Raw genomic sequence first — 19,688 nt, 5'->3', positions numbered from 1 at the left:
ACCCTCCTTTTACCAGTCACCCCAATACAGTCATAAACTGAATCTTGCAGAGCTGAAGAGTGGAATAGACCAGTTTGAAATCTCAAGTCATGTTTTGTTATAGCCATTAACTCTCTTTCCCTTTACTGTTCAGGTCAGTTGTTTTGGCACATTCCCTGTCTGTTGTGGTTGCTAAAAGCTTGTAGAAGAGGCCAGTAAGTAACCAAATACCTCCACAAATAGAGAAGCAAAGAAATGGTATCTTAGAGTAGCAGACTTTGCAGATTGATGGAAAGTTAAGCATGTTGCATCTAAAGTCCCACACGTTATGTGCATACACTTAGAGGTGCTCAGCACCGCATTCCACTTCTTATAGGTGTGCTAATTTCAAAGATGAAACTTAATAAAAAACAATGACTTCTAGTGTGTGTCCCCTCCCAGCTTGTAAACAAATGGTCAGAGATTTTGATTTAAGTTTTGATTAAAAATTAAACATAGGTTTGAGCTAAAAAAAAGAGCCCCCTTCTTAAAAACTGCATTTGTTCCATAGTTTGTATATGTAACAGGCAAGGTATTTAACTGAGCAACTTTTATAGGCAAAACAACATGCAATCTTCAGAACTGTTCATCAGAATCATGGCATGAAGAGTTCTGTGTAAAGCTCAGAAGCACCTATAATGCTGAATGTGCAAGAACGGATCCAATTATATACAAATGCATTTTCTACCTTGCACTTTTGAAAATAGTGGTTTGCCCTGCATTATCAACAATCTGGGATGAAATGTAAATACAAGATGACCTAGAAGCAGAGAGAGGGTAGACGTATCTGCTAAGTACTTAAGATCACCTTGTGGCTTGATAACACTTATTTTTTTACCATGCCAAACACTTGCCAAAATTGTTGACTGAATCTCTTGGGCCCTGTGTGTTCAACTCCCTGACCCACAACAGCCTCTCAGGCCATGCTCCCAACCTCACTTAAATACTTGTATGTACACACAAGAATGTCTCTATGTTCATCTGAAAATGGTGGAGGAATGTCAATCTACATTCGTTTTCTGTAAAATTCCCTTAGCCACTTTTTAAGACATTGGCTTGAAGCTACCTGGTTATTCTGTAATAATCAAAAAGGTAAAATGTAAATATATCCATGGTGCTTTTTATATGTAGTGTTGGAAGTATTATTCTTTATACAGCTCCTGAAAAAGGGACAACACAGCAAAGGAATAGCCAGGATTTCTAATTGTAGTTATTTATCACTGAAAGAATTTGTATCAATCAGTCCTATTCAATAGAATCTTGCTAAAAGAAGACAGTATAATATTGTGCTTTGGCATATTGCAAACCATGTTAAGGATATTACACTTCTCTGAACATTCAGAAGATCAATATTTATTCTTACTTTAATCTAAGACATTTATCTTACCCAGCAGAAACAAAGACTATTGCTTTACATAGTATTCTATCGTATGTTAAGGCAATCCTTAAAATGGCTTGTCTATTTAAAAATCGGCTAAGCATATTCATGTATCTAAGTAAACAGTACAAGCAAACTTAAATAATAATTGGAACTTACCCATAGGACTATCAATACAACTTGCACAGAGCAATAAATGATCAATTATGCTGGTAATTACATTTTACTCAAACCTCTTCCCTATTTTGACAATTCTGTCTTCCTAAACAAGGCACACTGTAATATGGAGAGATTTTTCAAGCATCTTAACCCATCAATAATTAGCTGATACAGGAAGCAAAAATATTTTTTAAAAGTCAGCATTCCAGTGCTACTGTACACATTAATTACATTTAAATAATGTTTAAAAACAACAACTTCAGATAGCATTTGAAAATCATATTGCTGAAGACAGTGTTTAACAAGGAAGGGTAAAAAAGGGTTACTGTTCATCGAAGTATTGGCGCGGATCGGTCATTTGTTACTGTTGGTCGGAGTTTCACGGTAGCAAACGGATTTTCTCCACTGTAATAAAAAAAAACCCAAAAGAATTTTAACTACAATATTTGGAACCATACAAAATATGTAGTTAGGAAGCTTATAATTTTGACAAAATTAGGGGGTGAGGGGGCAGGCATTTAGAAAAGACCTGTTGCAGCTTTTAAAAACTTAACAGCAGAAGTCAAAACTCCTGGGTTTGACTGAGGATTATTGCCGTCTAATGCCCAATCCCCCTGCCCTTTCCACTTGGACCTGCTGCTGGGAAGAAGAGATGGCAGCTGGGGACCACACATTCAGTTGTGACCCAGCAAAGGAGAAGCCCTGTCTCTCTCCACTTTTCATCAGGGAGAAAGGAGAGCTCAGCCAGTGTAGCATGAGACACTTAATCTCGGGATTGTGGGTTCCAGCTCCACGCTGGACAAAAGGTTCCTGCTTTGCAGGCGTTTGGACTAAATGACCCTTGTGGCCCCTTCCAGCTCTGCAATGATATGATTCTAAGGTTCTCCAGGTGACCATTGCAAGGTGGTGGTGGTTATTGAGGGTAGTGGAGTAGAATGCCAGAGGCGACGTGATCATTTTATTTAGAGAAGCCTGGGAAGGAAGCGAACAACACAGTTCACTGATGCCTTAATAATTTTATGTAAACCACTTTATGAGGCTTGCCTGAAAGGCAGTATAAACATGCTGAAAGTATATTGTAACACTTTATTGTGGAACTCAACAAGGTACTTATCGAGGAGGAATGATCTAAGGGCCAACTTTCATTCTCCTCCCATAAATGTATACTCCAGTCTAGCCTCACAGGAGGTGATAAAACCACTTGAGTATTTGTGTTTATTATACTAAATGCCCCCTCCTCCAAGGAGCTAGGGGAGCATAAGGCAATGGGCTTGGTTCTTTCCTTCTCTCCCGCTTACTACAAGTAAGCTCTGTGGGGTAGGTTAGGTTGAGAAGAAGAAGAAGAAGAAGAAGAAGAGGAGGAGGAGGAGGAGGAGGAGGAGGAGGAGGAGGAGGAGGAGGAGGAGGAGGAGTTTGAATTTGATATCCCGCTTTATCATTACCCTAAGGAGTCTCAAAGCGTCTAACAATCTCCTTTCCCTTCCTCCCCCACAACAAACACTCTGTGAGGTGAGTGGGGCTTAGAGACTTCAAAGAAGTGTGACTGGCCCAAGGTCACCCAGCAGCTGCATGTGGAGGAGTGGAGACGCGAACCCAGTTCACCAGATTACGAGTCTACCGCTCTTAACCACTACACTACACTGGCTCTCCAGTGCGTTGAGAGGGAATGACTCCCAAGATAATGCAGGAAGCTTCATGAGCCAACAGGGATTAGAACATGGGGCTCCTTGACCACAGTTTAACATGCTAACTACACTACCACACTGGCTCCATGGTACCAGCATCATTGCATGTATGGTTGGGGAATCTGGTTAGCCACACTGGCACTGCTGACCTTGAGCCACAGCCTGGTGCTTTGTTCTCAAAGCAACTTTCTAGCTGGCTTTACAGAGTTTCTTAAATACATAAAGTAAAAATAAAATAGGATGACCCAGTTAAACTTTTAAAAATCATTACTGGCCACGCACTTCTCTTTCATAACTGCTTGTCTGAAGTATAAATTGAGATTGTAGAATCTCAATTATAATTTGTTTTAGCTTAAAATGGAACTGATAACAGGTCAACAGGGAGGGCTCATTTACATAGAACAAGAAAGCAAGTTCCCCATACTGTTCTGCATAACAGCTCTCACTGCTGCTTATTTAATCTTACCCTGTTTTCAGCCCCCACTCTACTTTCAGCATAAAATACTACGCAGGAAAAATCTGAGCAGACAACATGAGAGTCAGATCTAGCACTGCATTTGCCTGCACTATAGGACTGAGGTTTGCTGCTGAATCAATTCACCAGTCATTGTTTGCTCTTCCAGAAGCAATACGGCAACTTAGATAATTTCAACTCATTTCCTGAAAAGCCAATAGGGTAATCTGAATCATTTGCAAGAGTCTATGGCGGGGGTGGGGGTGAGCCATCCCCAAGCCATCCAATTCCCCCCTTTCAAGACTTATACATTGGTTCATGCTCTTAATTATGTTAAAAAAATAAATAAAACTCCTACCTTAGGAAAGGTGGTTTTATAATGCCATTCATGTCAGGTTTCTGAAAATGGAAAGAAAGTCATAATATGAAGCACTTAATACCAGGAATTATATGCTATTCAGGTAAGAAGATAGGTTTGTGGGTATTATTTACTACTTCCTCCTGTTGCCGCCATTTCAATGTGACTCTTAGCAGTAGATCAAGGCTTTCAAGAAAGCTGCATTGACATTGGTGCCAAAGCGGATGGCAGAAACACATTCACAGTAAAAATTTCACCAGGCTTTCATCTGGATCTTTCAACCATAGCCATTGTGGTTAAAACCACAGTTTCACTGGGGAAGATTTGCTTATTAAGGTAAAGGTACCCCTGCCCGTACGGGCCAGTCTTGACAGACTCTAGGGTTGTGCGCCCATCTCACTTAAGAGGCCAGGGGCCAGCGCTGTCCGGAGACACTTCTGGGTCACGTGGCCAGCGTGACAAAGCTGCATCTGGCAAGCCAGCGCAGCACACAGAAACGCCGTTTACCTTCCCGCCAGTAAGCAGTCCCTATTTATCTACTTGCACCCGGGGGTGCTTTCGAACTGCTAGGTTGGCAGGCGCTGGGACCGAGCAATGGGAGCGCACCCTGCTGCGGGGATTCGAACCGCCGACCTTTCGATCGGCAAGCCCTAGGCGCTGAGGCTTTTACCCACAGCGCCACCCGCTGCTGTGTTTAGCTGCTGCCAAACAACATAAAATAGGACCAGCACCTTAACAAGCAACACAGTTGTCAGAAGCCAAGTGTTCTGTGGATTCCCTGGGGCAGAGCTGTATGACCTGCAACTTCCCCAGTTGAAAGCAGCCCACAAGCAGGGCCATCTTTACCCGAGGGTGCAGGGCACCCAGACGCCAAATTCTGGGGGCGTGCCAAATGTATACCTACTGTATACCGGTCCCTCTCAATCGGCGGCAGTGAAAAGCAATGGAGCGAAAGTCCCCACCCCCACCCTTGTTGCTTTGTTACTCCCTAGCGTCAAATATTCCCGACAAGTCAGGAAAGAAAAGCATTTTTTTTCGCTGGGTTGTCGTTATAGGTGAGCGATTCCCCTATAAATAAAAGGTCAACAACTTTGGCCTCCCCCCTCCCAAATAAAAGTTAATTTGGGGTTGACTAAACTTAATTTGGGGGTGCTGGGCGGATCTTTGCACCCCGGCGGCGCATATGCTCAAAACGGCCCTGCCCACAAGACATGCATTGTGTCCTGCCAACTGCTTGACAACCGCCATCCTAGTTTCTAAAAACTCAGGCAAGCAGCAAAAGAATTTATCAAATTTACCAAGTCCTCTGGGAGGATGTGTGGCCACACACTGTTGTGCAGGCCTGCCTTAGGGTGCCTGGAATGACATATTGGACGAGGTGTGTTTGTTTTCCTCTTTGTTACCTTTCAGGAAGAGTTTTAAAACACTCCTGTTTACCGAGGCGTTAGGCGGCTGACAGCTGTTGTTCCTGGCAACCTTGGCATTATTGCTGTGAAAGCAGGTGATAGTTTTCAGGTGTTTAAAATACGTTGTTAATTTGTTTTTAATGGTATTGTTTTTAACACTGATATGTTTGCGGCCCCGGGCTCCCTTGGGAGGAAGGGCAGGGTATAAATTTAATAAATAAATATTTGCACAAAAGCTCCTTAACAGTTGGTGGAGCATGAGCCTCTTAATCTTAGGATCGTGGGTTTGAGCCCCACATTGGGCGAAAGATTCCTGCATTGCAAGGGGTTGGACTAGATGACCCATGTGGCCCCTTCCAACTGTACGATTCCTTGAAATACAGTGGTACCTTGTCGAGTGTCCGGGATCCATTCCGGAGCCCTGGATGCTCAACGAAAGAGATGCTGAACAGAGCATCGTTCTGTGCGTGCGCGTGGAGCGGTTTTGTGCTTCTGCGCATAGCGGCAAACCCAGAAGTAACCTGTTCCGGTACTGCTGGGTTTGTTGCGGATGTCCGCCAAAGTGGACGATCGAAGGGGTGGACGTTCACGGAGGTATGACTATACATGAAACGTGTTGAGGGGGAGCTTGTGTGTCAATATTTTTGACATTGTTTTAGGTGCCAAATTGCATCAGCCCTTCTTTTCCCACGATGGCATGTGTAAGGCCTATGGTGCTTTGATCTGCCCAGGGCATTGCATAAGCAACCACTTAAGCAAGCAAGATTTCAGACTCGTGTATTTGTTAATATCTTTTTATGCTTTATTTCTCTTCAGAGTTAAGGCTGGATGCCTTTTGCCACTTTTTCTCCAGGACAAAAGATGCAGCATAACAGTACTGCACACAGAGAGGGAAGGGATCATTGTGAGCTTATACTCTGAGTAATCACAAGTGACAACCATTCCCTTGTACAAGCAGAAAGTGCGTTCCTTTTTGCCCCTGGGAAGAAGATTCCTCCCAAAAGTAGCCCCTTCTATGTTATGGAGTGCTGCTCTGGAGAGGCTCCCAAACTTAGGGCACACACCTTAAAAGGGTGGGTTAGAAGAAATCCATTAAATAAATTGTTTAAATTGGAGAGGGGAGTTTAAAGGCCTTTATTTATAAACAGGCTAGTTATAATTTATATAAAGACCAGGGTTCGAATCCCTGCGACGGAGTGAGCTCCCGTTGATACCCAGTCCCTGCTCCTGCCAACCGAGCTGTTCGAAAGCACGTCAAAGTGGAAGTAGATAAATAGGTTCCGCTCCGGCAGGAAGGTAAAAGGCGTTTCCGTGCGCTGCTCTGGTTTGCCAGAAGCAGCTTAGTCATGCTGTCTGCGGACAAACGCCGGCTCCCTCGGCCAGTAAAGCGAGATGAGCGCTGCAACCCCAGAGTCATCCACAACTGGACTTAATGGTCAGGGGTTCCTTTACCTTTTAAGGTGCAACAACCCTCTGTACCCAGAAGGTGGCACTGCAGTTCTCTCACAAGGCTACAAATGTAGTCACAGCAAGGACAATGGAAGAGTAATCCTGCCATTTCAACAGAATGTATCATCCTCTCACACAAACATATGCTAATATAGGTTTCATTTTATTATAACCTATGGTACACAAAGAGAGAGAATAAATTAACTCTATAAATCAATGCAAAAAAAGAGAAGATGTTGATATGTTTCTCTGCAAGCAATCCCATTATTTCTGAGTGTTAAAATACCTGAGAGAAATGAGCAGTCTAAAAACGACATATTTCATGAAACATGAATTACTGCCAGCACTCACTTGACTATGTTGATATACATCACATAGCTTATCTGTAACTCACCTTGAGTCCCCAGAGGGGGGAGAGGTGGGGAAGCAGCTGAACAGAGTGGCAAGGCATGATCCCATCTGCAGCCCTTTCATAAAAGGCAGCTTACAAACTGAAGGTGTGGCATGCGGATCAGGCCCAAACTAGGCCCACTGATGTCACATGACAGTAGTAGGGCCAGCTCCTACAGGCTCATTTTAATTGAACTCTTGTGTTGCTTGACTGTAGTTTTAATGAATGCTGTTCTATTGTTTTACTTCAGTGTTCCTTTAATTTAATGGATGTTGTTTTATTAATCAGTGGATATAATTTTAAAAATGAAAGGGACCGCCTGACCACCTCTCCCCCCACCAGTACTCTAATTTGCACAATAGCATTTGGTTCCATATTCAAGTTACACAGCTTAGAATGGCCTGTTAATTTTTCTATGTCCTCATAAAATGCCTTTCCAAAGATGAGTCCCTCCAGAATATACTGGGGTAAATTAATGGCAAGAAATACAGTCCAATGATGCTCAATTCATACAGTAATTTAGCTGGGCTCTAGTCACCTCTTTGCTTGTCAAACAAATCACAAAGAACTCCCTGTACTGCTTGCTTAGCAACTTTCTGCAGTCTAATAAATCTGTAAAACTCTTGCTCTCATAATTGCTGTTAAAGGACTATTTGTTGATCAAATTAGTCTCACTAGCTGACCGCAGACCTAAGTGAGTCAGTATAGAATTCTGACACTGCACGATGGTTAAGACTTTTTCTTTTATCCAAAAGAAGCTAAGACTGCAAAGCATGACAAAATATGGGCCAGCTTAGATTTAACAGTATCCCATAGTTTAGTGTTAGGAGAATGAGCTGCAGTGAGCCTCAGACAGTCCCCACCCCTTCCAACATGGCCACAAGGAGGAGTTTGGAAGTGTTTGCTTCTGTTTTACATTAACTGAATCTTGCTGTATCATCCAAGTCTGGAAAAAAGTGTGATTAATCTTAATGGTGGCTAATTGAAATAAACAAGCTTCATGAACTTTGGTTCAAAAATGTATTGTTTCAACTAAGCAGAATTAAGAATGGTGATGGTTTAGGGTTCATGCCAAACTGTGGTTTAACTAAGACAGAAGCTTTGATTTTGCTGCTGCGCCAGAGAGGAAAGACTGTGTATGAAACATACATGCCATAGATGCAGTGAAGCTTATTCTTGTAATACTAAAGCATAGTATAAGTGGACATTTAACTGTTCTTCTGCCATGTGAAAACTCTTGCTGACTGGGTAAGAGTACGAATCACGTCATTGTCTCACTGCTGCCAAAGGTTTTTTTGTGACCCTTCAAACACCTTATAATTCAAATTTATCTTTTTAAAATTAAAAAAAAAAAGTTTATTGATACTCCTATAGGCACCCCAGTTAGATACCGTGTTGCCAAAAGGTCTTTTTGTGGCCACCCAAGCCCCTCACTCACCCATATGTCATTAAAAAATATATTCTTATTACTGACCATTCCTGTGGGTTCCCTGCTGTAATTCTGTAATGTGAAAGGGTTAATATGACCCTTCCAAGAACCCCCCAAATAAAATAAAACAATCTTTTTTTTAAATTAGTAACACCCACATTTACAGTTTGCCCCCTGGAGGGTTGACCACGGGAGAATGTGATCCAAAAAAAGGTGAACAACCACCATTTTATACTGTATCAGAGACTAAGCCAATGTTAAATACTTTAGCCGCACTGATTAGGATGAAAAAAGTCAGCCTCTTTTTCCTCCCTGGGTTAAACAAAACAGTAGGCACAATCCACAAGGATGTTCTCTTGAACAAGCTTTCTGGAGTAAATGGGGTATCAGTAAGAGCACTGCTCCGGATCTGCACGGCTCTCATTGCTCCCAATGGGATGTGCTCTGGAGAATGTGCTTTCACATAACGCCCAACAACTGGAATGAAACAACTCAAGCTGTTTGTATTTCTCCCCGCAAGTGTGACTCTCTGTATACAAAAAGTGATCACCCAGTTTTGAGAACTATGAAAGTCTGGAATTTGATGACCCAGAATAACTTTCTTCAGCCTGCAAGGTCTCCCTCTTTTAAGAAAGCCTTTAGAGATTTGCTGATGTTTTTGGGGTACTTATTTGAACTGTTTCTAGTCACAAGTCATTATGCTTGTAACTGGAATGCAGATACCAGTACATTTGATGTCTTCTGCATTTTCTGTGTATTTATGATTTGGTATTTATGATTTGGTATTTATGATTTGGTAGCAACCTAGGGACGCGGGTGGCGCTGTGGGTAAAACCTCAGCACCTAGGACTTGCCGATCGCATGGTCAGCGGTTTGAATCCCTGTGGCGGGGTGCACTCCCGTCTTTCGGTCCCAGCGCCTGCCAACCTAGCAGTTCGAAAGCACCTCCGGGTGCAAGTAGATAAATAGGGACCGCTTACCAGCGGGAAGGTAAACGGCGTTCCGTGTGCTGCGCTGGCTCGCCAGATGCAGCTTGTCACGCTGGCCACGTGACCCGGAAGTGTCTGTGGACAGCGCTGGCTCCCGGCCTATAGAGTGAGGTGAGCGCACAACCCTAGAGTCTGGCAAGACTGGCCCGTACGGGCAGGGGTACCTTTACCTAGCAACCTAGCACTTTGGGGGGGGGGTTGCAGGGAAAGCAGCATATAAGACTGAGAGAAAAGCATTATATAATTATCAGGTTTTTGGATGCTGTAAGCCAGAAGGAATGGTGAAGAAGGGCCTGCTCAGTGGCAGTACCCCATTTGTGGAACTCTCCTTGGCGGAGATTCAGTACTCCCTCACATTGCCATCTTTCAGATGACAACTGAAAACATATTGGTTCCCTCATGCCTTTGGTGCATAGCTGGAGCGCAGTTTAAAAAAAAAATGCTGCCTGCTACATTTTGCTTTAGTTGGTGATTTTGGTTTTAATCATTGTTTGTATTGATTTACTCTGTATGGTTATTCTTAGCTTTCTTGGGCTCCTTCAGGAGAAAAGGAGGGATACAAAAATGAAATTAATAATAGGTTGCATCTAACCAGTGGCGTAGCGTGGGTTGTCAGCACCCGGGGCAAGGCAAGTAATTTGCGCCCTCTAACCCGTGGATTTGCCCTAACCCCAGATGTTGTGCCCGGTGCGGCTGGCCCCCCCTGCACCCCCCACGCTACGCCACTGCATCTAACTAAGCTTTACTCAGAGTAAACCCATTTAAATTAACAGATCTAAGTCAGCCATTTACATTAATTTTAGTGGGTCTTCTCTGCATAGGACTAATATGAAATATAATCTAATAATGTTTTATAGATGATTAATCTATTTTGAAAAGTGACTTGAAAATGCCTATCTATGCATTTGCCTTTAAATACCTTCCACATTTTTGATTGCACACTTTTGTCACTAATTTTAAAGAGCTACATATTGACAAGAGTACTCAGACTATGTTGCAGATTCCAATTTTATACCAGGATTTTAGTGGCATGCGATTTGATCAACAAGAAGGTAGGATGCATTCCACTTGATCTCTTATCCAGTTCAAACACCTGACACCTGAAATGCTAATTAAAGTTACTGTAGCTATTAAATATTTAATTCTGTCCTACTGGTTCTCCATTTAATTCAGGTACAGTAACTAGCTGAGAACCCTGTCTAGCAATTAATTTGATGGAAAGATGTACATCTGGAATCAAGAGAAAATTTGCTATGGAATTACATACATTTAGGACTTGTAAGTAATCTGTCCCATTGTGTGTGCTTTAGCTCTAAACAAACCTGTTATAGGAAAGCACATGAAACCTTTCAAGGAAGATTAAAAATAAATATGCAATATGCATTTCCCTCAAATATTTTTGAAGACTATGTTCCACAGAAATGCTACTGGTTGCTATTATGAAGTCAAATATATGAAAGAGAGGTGGATATAATCTCATATTTCATGAGGATATTTCCATGTTCATTGAGATTTGCACAAAAGTAAACAATGCTTCAGAAGGCAGCATGCAAATTCACAGGTATACTCACAAGAGAGGTGCTTTCTGGTTTGGCTACTGGTGCTTTAAGAGTAGAACTTTTAGAAGATTCCAGCCTTGCTTCTGAAGTTGCTCTTGTTTGTCCAGGTACCAAGTAATCTGGTGGGGGAAGGATAACCGTACCTCTCTCTGCTAAGTTTACTGAGCTGATGCTTCGGATATGTGCAGGGCTAAAGGGAAGAAAACCAACCATTAAAATGAATAGAAACAATGAGCAGGGCAGTTCCAGCTCACTGTGAATTTCCTTTTTGCTCCTTGAGGTTAGAGCAGTTGATTTTTATAGATAGAGCCTCAGATATTATATTTTTCTGAGGGGCAGAAACCCTGTCTTGCTGTTTGGAACTAGGAATGTGAAGTATAGCTAATCTAGCAACACATATAGCCAACTCAAGAAGAATGATAGGCAGAAGAATGTGTTGAAGGGTTAAAACTACTGCGCATCTGTGCTCCTTAAAACTTTGTTTATGCTCAGAAAATTGCAATGGATAAAGATATAATAACTAATGTAGCATGGGGTAGTTCCATTAATTTCAATGGGGCTACTTATTTAGGGTTGGTTAGAGTGGTCTAAATATGACAAGATGGGACATAAATAAAGGTATAAAAGTAAGCAATAACGTTTAAGCAAGATCATAGATGGAATCTACTCACATATAAAAAACACTGTGAAAATGCGTTTTTAAAAAACGTTTTGAAAAATACATTGCATTTGGCATAGCTCACTGTCACCACCTAGTGTCACATTTGTATATTGTACCTTACAATACATTTAAAACGTTTTATTTGCAGCTGTACAGCTGAGTCTATAGCTATATTTAGGGAGACTGCTCTTATCTTTTGTTTTAAAAGCACATCCCTTGAAAGTGTTAAAATGTGTTATATAAATCCTAGGGGAAATAGTATTACCTTGGCACTGGCACACGAATCGCCTCCTCCACTGGTTCTTCCAGAGGCTTTGTGTATGATGATGGGAACCATCCTTTTCTAGAATGGAACATAATAATAAATTACCACCTTATGGAAGCTCCAATTCGTATCCTTTAAAGCAACTGCACTGTATGGAATAGCAGTAGATGCGCCAGGATTGCTCCATGCTCCCTCTAGGATCAGAGGCAGGATACAGTTGAGTTCCAGTTGCTGGAGAACAGCAGGGGAAGGGAGCTCATGTCCTGATTGTGGGCTTTCTGGGAGCATCTACTGTGCCACTGTGAGACACAGGATGCTTCCATCATATTCCCAGGATGGTTTATTTAAAAAAGGCAATGACATTAAAACGTAAATGCAAAAACTTAAATGAAAAGGGCATAAAAAGCAGCATAATGCAGTCAATGGGATTGAAGCTGTAGCTAAAAAGCTCTGGAAAATAAAAATGCACCTTGCCTGGTGCCAAAAGGGCAATACTGTAAGTGGCAGGCAAACCTGCATGGGGACAGAAATATGTAACTGGGCTCCCACCACCAATTAGGCCTCTCTCTGGTATCTCTTACTGTCTTCATTTCAGATACTCTGAAGACCTAAAGTACACCTTCTATTGAAGATATTAAAATCAGGGCAGGTATGTATAGAGACAGGTGATCCTTCAAATATGCTTGGGGTTCTTAATTCTGATTTTAAAATTACAAAACTGCTCCTGCATCAAAATTTCTCTGTAGGTCCGTCTGGCATTCCTACAGCTGACAGCATCCAGAACATTTAAGCATCATTAACAATATAACGAGGGTGGGGGATGGGGAGCTCCACTGCTTTAAAACTCTCTTCTCATCTTGGAATCAGGAGACATGTGGATTAACTTACGCTTTAGTCACATCATGTTCTCCGTACAGCCAGCCATCCCTTTCTTCAGATATAAGTAGTGTGATGATATCTCCCTGTGCAAAACTAAGTAGAGTCTTGTTACTCTCAGCGGTGTGAGGAAATATTGTTTTAACTTTTGGCCGTTTCATTATATTTAGTCCTGTGGCAACAGAGGTTGATCGTGATAAACTGGAATCATCTGCGTGATCTGATTAACAAAAAACAGCAACATAGAACTGGATCAAACAAAAACAAGTTAAAATGGAATTGAATAACAACAATGAACACTTTTCCTATCCTCACTCAAACTTCCAATTAACTATGGGGTTAAGTGCAAGAATTAAGTTAAGTTTTTGTATTTTAACCTTTGTATGTTTTTAAGTATGGTTGTATTTATTTTAATTATTTTATTGATTTACCTTTCGTAAACTGCTTTGCGGGGGTTTTTTTACAATCAAGTGGTGTATACATTTTGTGAAACAAACACATTAAAATAGTCATTTTCACAAGAATATGCCTTTTCTACACACACACACACACAAAATGCTTACCTGTTGAATTATTTAATCTCTCTGAAGGTGCCTTTGGGGCCATTGACGGGTTGTTGAACATGTCAACTAAAGGACTAGTATAGGCTCTCCCTGTGGGTGCAGGGGGTACTCTGGGGGAACTTCTATGAAGCGAATCATAATTGTTTCCAAGCTAGTGACACAAAATTAACATTAAGCATCAGTACAATGATATAATGTCATATATCAACAATTTTGTCCACACATGCAAACAGGAGTAGAAGGTTGATAAACACTGGGTATCAACTCAGTGCAGATCCACTGAAATTAATTGGCACAACTAATATAGATCTATTCTGAAAAGAACTCAGTTGGAGACAACCTGTCATTTTTCTTTGAATATTTCAGCAGCTGGGTTCAAAAACTTTATAGCATCCAGTATAAGGCATGATAAAAAGCATGTGCAGGAGATCTCTACCCTTCCATATGGCCACCAGTTGAAGACCAGAGCTCTAATACCATTTGCCCCCATCAGCAGGAACATAAAGCTCTGAGAATGTGACTTAGTTGCTGCTTTAGAAGTCATAGGTTGTATACAACACAGCTTTCAACTAACTGATTGTTTTGTTGTGCAAGGAGAAATCTCTCTTGCTTCTCCCTTTGCATCCAGTAGGGTGGAATCTACACACATATAAAAACCATTCTGAAAATGCTTTGTTTTTAAGCGTTTTTAAAAAATACATTGAATTTTCCATAAGGCTCACCGCCGCCATCTAGTGTCACACTGTATATTGCACTTAAAACACACTTAAAACATTTGCTGTATAGCTGAGTCCTAAATCTGTTCTGTGGTTCTCGCAACTATTTAGTTGAAAACTGCCCCATGTCTAGAACCTGGAATCATTTTAACACATTTCTCCTTTTCCCTACCCAGCTGTTGCTCTCAGGAAGGAGCTTGTAATCAACAGAGAATTCCTCACCATACTGCTTCTTTCTATCATTGGCGAAGGCAAAGGAGTTCCTGATATTGGAGTGGAGCCAGGGGTCTTTATCTCTTCTATCATGGTCATGATTTTCTCCGGCACTTTGGTAGCATCACTGCAAGTTTCTAACCAATTAGGCAACTTGGCGTTAAGTAACTCTGAGCACTACAAAAAATATGAGTGAGTTAAAAATAAGATTATATGCTTTTCAGATTAAAATCTTATCTGTGTTTACAGATATCTTTAGTTCAAGGTTCTTGCCAAATTCTATTGGCAATGTGAACTTTAACATACTGTAGCACCTGCATATAGCTTGTTTGGAAAAAATATACTTCCCCATCACAGAAATGCAGCGCTTTATGTATGATCTCCTATAGAAAATAAAAATAAAATTCTGTAGGAAACATGCTTACTTTATAGGGATGTAGTCACAAACAATAAACCACCACGGGCTCTGTGTTGTGGCTTGAATTTTCATTTACGGGTCTAGTTTTTCCAATAATTTAAATGTCTTGTGTCACAATCAAAGAAACGAATGCCTTTAGAGTGTACTCTGTGTTGTGGGAAACCTCAGCATCCCCACGAAACCAAGTTTTTCTGACAACTTAGCATCTCCTCTCATACTAACCTCTACATGGTAATACTGCATGTGTTGAGCAAAACTGCAGTGCTTGTCAACCAGAAAACAGAATCTTTTTTTCTCTTCAAGTAGAGCTTCTCTGCAACCTTCAGCAATAAATCTTTGAATATCACTCTGTCGAGAAGTCACTGTTTCCAAATACTAAATAAAATAATAAATAATAGATCACAACAGAGAAAACTTGACACATTCTTCTTACACAACTCGGATCCAAAAGCAACCTTAATCCAATCTCGAACAGAAATAAACAACGTGGTTGCCATTCTCTGATCTCGCAATAAATTTATCACCTATAAATGCATTTATCTAAATGCTACATCTGCGAATCAACACAACACTTCCAAGATATACATGGAACATCACACCCTTTGAACTTAATCAAGTCTAAGATACAGTTGTACCTTGGTTTTCGAACGGCTTAGTTCTCGAATGTTTTGGCTCCCGAATGCCGCAAACCCGGAAGTGAATGTTCCAAATTTGCGAACTATTTTTGGAAGCCTAACATTTGACAGGGCTTCCACAGCTTCCGATTGGCTGCAGGAGCTTCCTGCAGCCAATCCGAAGCTGCACTTTGGTTTCTGAATGTTTTGGAAGTGAAACAGACTTCTGGAACGGATTCCGTTCGACTTCTGAGGTATGACTGTTTTTGAATTGGAGATGGAATGGCTTGGATCTAGAATTTCATGAGCTGAAGCCACTCACTCGGCGGGTTTTCCCATTCTCCTCCTTCTCATCACAGTTAGATGTGGTACAAGGGGTTGAAATGGGAAGGCACCAGGGGAGTGCACTAACCTCGGTTTCTTTATGCTCATATTTTGTTGCATTCCTTCCTCCTTGACTTTTCCTTCGGATTTTCTTCAGTTCAGCCTGAGATTTTTCCAAAGAATCCAATTTGCTTCTGTGTTCATTCTGGTATCTCTTCAAAGTAGCCTGCAATCAAAGCATTCAGAAATCTTATAATAGAATATAATAATTAGCTGATGACGTTGGAAGCTCAGCTCCCTGTTACAGGAAGCAAATTCTTTAGGATATACTAATAATAATAATAATAATTTATTATTTGTACCCCGCCCATCTGGCTGGGTTTCCCCAGCCACTCTGGGCGGCTTCCATAGAAACCAAAAACCCCACTAAAATATCATACATTAAAAACTTCCCTGAACAGGGCTGCCTTAAGATGTCTTCTGAATGTCAGGTAGTTGTTTATCGTTTTGACATCTGATGGGAGGGCATTCCACAGGGCAGGCGCCACTACCGAAAAGGCCCTCTGCCTGGTTCCCTGTAGCTTTGCTTCTCGCAATGAGGGAACCGCCAGAAGGCCCTCGGCGCTGGACCTCAGCGTCCGGGCAGAACGATGGGGGTGGAGACGCTCCTTCAGGTATACTGGGCCGAGGCCATTTAGGGCTTTAAAGGTCAACACCAACACTTTGAATTGTGCTCGGAAACGTACTGGGAGCCAATGTAGGTCTTTCAAGACCGGTGTTATGTGGTCTCGGCGGCTGCCCCCAGTCACCAGTCTAGCTGCCGCATTCTGGATTAGCTGTAGTTTCCGAGTCACCTTCAAAGGTAGCCCCACGTAGAGCGCATTGCAGTAGTCCAAGCGGGAGATAACTAGAGCATGCACCACTCTGGCGAGACAGTCCGCATATGCAACCAATACATATGCAACCAATGCCAGCATAATAATATAAAACAAGTATCATTCTGCTACAGTAGCAAAAAAAATGTCAGTACAGTGGTACCTCGGGTTAAGTATTTAATTCGTTCCGGAGGTCCGTACTTAACCTGAAACTGTTCTTCACCTGAAGCACCACTTTAGCTAATGGGGCCTCCTGCTGCTGCCGTGCCGCCAGAGCACGATCTGTTCTCATCCTGAAGCAAAGTTCTTAACCCGAGGTACTATTTCTGGGTTAGCGGAGTCTGTAACCTGAAGAGTATGTAACCTGAAGTGTATGTAACCTGAGGTACCACTGTACAATGACTGTGTGCCTCCCTCACAAGAGGTCTGGAGGGTGGCAACATGAGAATGGGCCTTTTCTGCAGTTGCTCCCTGTTTGTGAAATGTTCTTCCCAGGGAAGTTCAGCTGGTGCCTTAATTATATAACTTTAGGTACCAGGCAAAAACGTTCCTCTTCAACCAGACCTTTGGCTGATTAGCATCTTTTAAGTGTGTTTGTGGGAGGGGGAAGGGAGGTTTATTGGTTCGTTTGCTTTTTGTTCTTATCATGGATTTTGTGTTTTTATATTGTATTTTATGCTGTGAACCGCCCTGAGATCTACGGATGAAGGGTGGTATGCAAATTAAATAAATAAGAATAAGAATGTGCTGCAGTTTGTTTCCTTCATCTAGTATCAGCAACTTTCACGTGGAAAACATTAGAGCAGCCAAACATAAATAAATAGTTTTTCAAAAGAAACTTGAGAATGAAAACAATTTGAGCTGTATTTGTTCAAGATTTCATATGTATTGCTGTCATCTTCTTGTAGACAACACGCGGAACAGTTGCTAAACCTGCCAGGGATCTTAGAAATAAAAAGAGGAAGATTGATGTTGCTTGATTTGGAGCAAAATGTATATAATCCTGGTCTTTTAAAAATGCCTCTTGCTTATGTATGCAAATATCTCCCTGTGCTCTTAGGAACTCTGGTGACCTTGGGTTGATGCAATGGAATATCTGACTGACTGGCATGGAACGTCTTCCTCAAAATGACATTTAAAGCAGGTATCTAATCATTTCACAAGTTACACATGATACATGCCTGTTGACATGGTTCATTAAAAAATGTTTATATTCCAAATACAAATGCATGAAATTCTTCCCAACAGGTTTTCCTAATAGAAACTTCTCTCTACCTAATTTCCTGTGTCATTCAGCTATGGCATAAAAGTTGACTATTATCCTAGAATATTCTGTTTAAGTCAGAGACTCATATCCAGCCCTGAAGCCAATTCACAAGAGTTCTGTAACAGGCCACCATTTGCCACAAAAAATACCTTATCGGCCATACTCAGTATGGGTTTCTTGGGGAAATTCATCAAGATATCACACAGTTTATACATTCAGTCCTCAGTTTGTGGCAGATTTATATTTTTCTAGCAATATGCTAAGGTAATCCAGCTATGAGAATGTTTCATACTTGTAATTCTATCTTTGTTTGATAAGTACAAGCAAAACTATTAAGAAGATGCAAATTAAGTTGATAGCCAGTGATTTAGTTTTGTTCTACCCAGTATCTGTGCCTACACCTGTTGAACTTTCAGACAAGACAAATGTAGTTAAGTTCCTGATTTATGAAACCCTTTCTAACATAGGCCGACACCACTGTTTTTATCCCAGCAGATGTCCAAATGCTACTATTTTAATTAGTTATTTTAAAAAAACCACATAGGAACTGGCTGGTGTATGTATTCAGATAATTGAGAGACTATATTCCCATACTGAGAAGCCTGGGCTTTGAGATCTGCAGGGGGAACCTTGCTTGTGGTCCTCATGCCTAATGAGATTTGCAGGGTGGAGACCCATGGGTCGGTCCCCCCCCCCCCTGCAGTGGCCCCATGCCTTTGGAACAACCTCCCCTTTGTGGTGTGTCTCACTATGACATTGCTGCCTTTTCACTGTCAGGTGAAGAAGCACTTCTTTGCCAAGATTTGGGATAGGGATATACACGCTAATTGAATTTTTGTTGCTGTTTCTGCTTTAACTTGTAACTGGATATTTGCATTTGGTTTTATGTGCTTTAATGCTTTTGTTTCATCTTTTGGTTTTAAGTGTATGTAATTCCATCCTGGGACCTTCAAGTGAAGGACAGGTTACAAATATGTTTAATAAAATAAATAAAATTGGCCGATCAAGGATTTGCTCTCATGTATTTTTGCACCTTAAATGTATCTAAGGAGACATTTGAAATGCCTTCCATCGGATATTGCAGGATATCCAAGACTATTTCTGTGAAGGTGGGCTTCATTTCACTTTGATCAAGTTGGTTTTGGTAAGACAATTACCAATGTGAAAGTATTCATAAGATGAAAGCTTAACGTCAGGATTCTGAATATTGCATCACTTTCATATAGGTACACAAATCTGCTGCTTGAGATGCATGATCAGGTCCTTGTCTGTTTGACTTTAACTCACAGTGTCTGACTGTCAGTTATTCTCCACTACAAAAATTTAATAACTGAGCCACTGCATAATATAACAATAAATATGCCATTATCAGCCTTCCTTTGACTAGTTAATATCTTAGCTTTAATACCTGCTTTAATTTTTAAGACATTTTTGCCAATGATTAATATCTCCATCAGATATAAAAATAGGTAAAATCTGAACATATAACATCTAGGAACCCAAAACACCTTAGTTATAGCTATATGTACAAATCAGGATAAATGTAATTTAGTATTTTTGGAATTCTTAACGTTTCAGCCTTGAAGACAACACATGTAGATTGGCAAAGTTGATATTAAGG

At 41.2% G+C, this 19,688-nt stretch overlaps 1 protein-coding gene across 4 annotated transcripts in view; it reads right to left on the bottom strand.

Moving 5' to 3' along the window:
* Positions 1 to 1,215: 1,215 nt before the first annotated feature.
* Positions 1,216 to 19,688, bottom strand: part of BAIAP2L1 (BAR/IMD domain containing adaptor protein 2 like 1) — a 57,206-nt gene continuing 38,733 nt past the window's right edge. For all 4 annotated transcript variants that reach the window (XM_028705557.2, XM_077918593.1, XM_077918591.1 and 1 more), the window contains 9 exons: positions 16,014 to 16,151; positions 15,210 to 15,362; positions 14,579 to 14,746; positions 13,641 to 13,791; positions 13,090 to 13,297; positions 12,202 to 12,279; positions 11,288 to 11,465; positions 4,053 to 4,093; positions 1,216 to 1,960 (listed from right to left, as the gene is read on the bottom strand). In XM_028705557.2, coding sequence (XP_028561390.2) covers positions 1,885 to 1,960; positions 4,053 to 4,093; positions 11,288 to 11,465; positions 12,202 to 12,279; positions 13,090 to 13,297; positions 13,641 to 13,791; positions 14,579 to 14,746; positions 15,210 to 15,362; positions 16,014 to 16,151 — 1,191 coding nt within the window. In that variant the 3' untranslated portion in view covers positions 1,216 to 1,884. The remainder of the gene's footprint in view (positions 1,961 to 4,052; positions 4,094 to 11,287; positions 11,466 to 12,201; positions 12,280 to 13,089; positions 13,298 to 13,640; positions 13,792 to 14,578; positions 14,747 to 15,209; positions 15,363 to 16,013; positions 16,152 to 19,688) is intronic.

The sequence above is a fragment of the Podarcis muralis genome, chromosome 14 (assembly GCF_964188315.1).
Source record: "Podarcis muralis chromosome 14, rPodMur119.hap1.1, whole genome shotgun sequence".
NCBI lineage: Eukaryota > Metazoa > Chordata > Lepidosauria > Squamata > Lacertidae > Podarcis > Podarcis muralis.
This window is presented reverse-complemented; position numbering and strand designations above follow the sequence as displayed.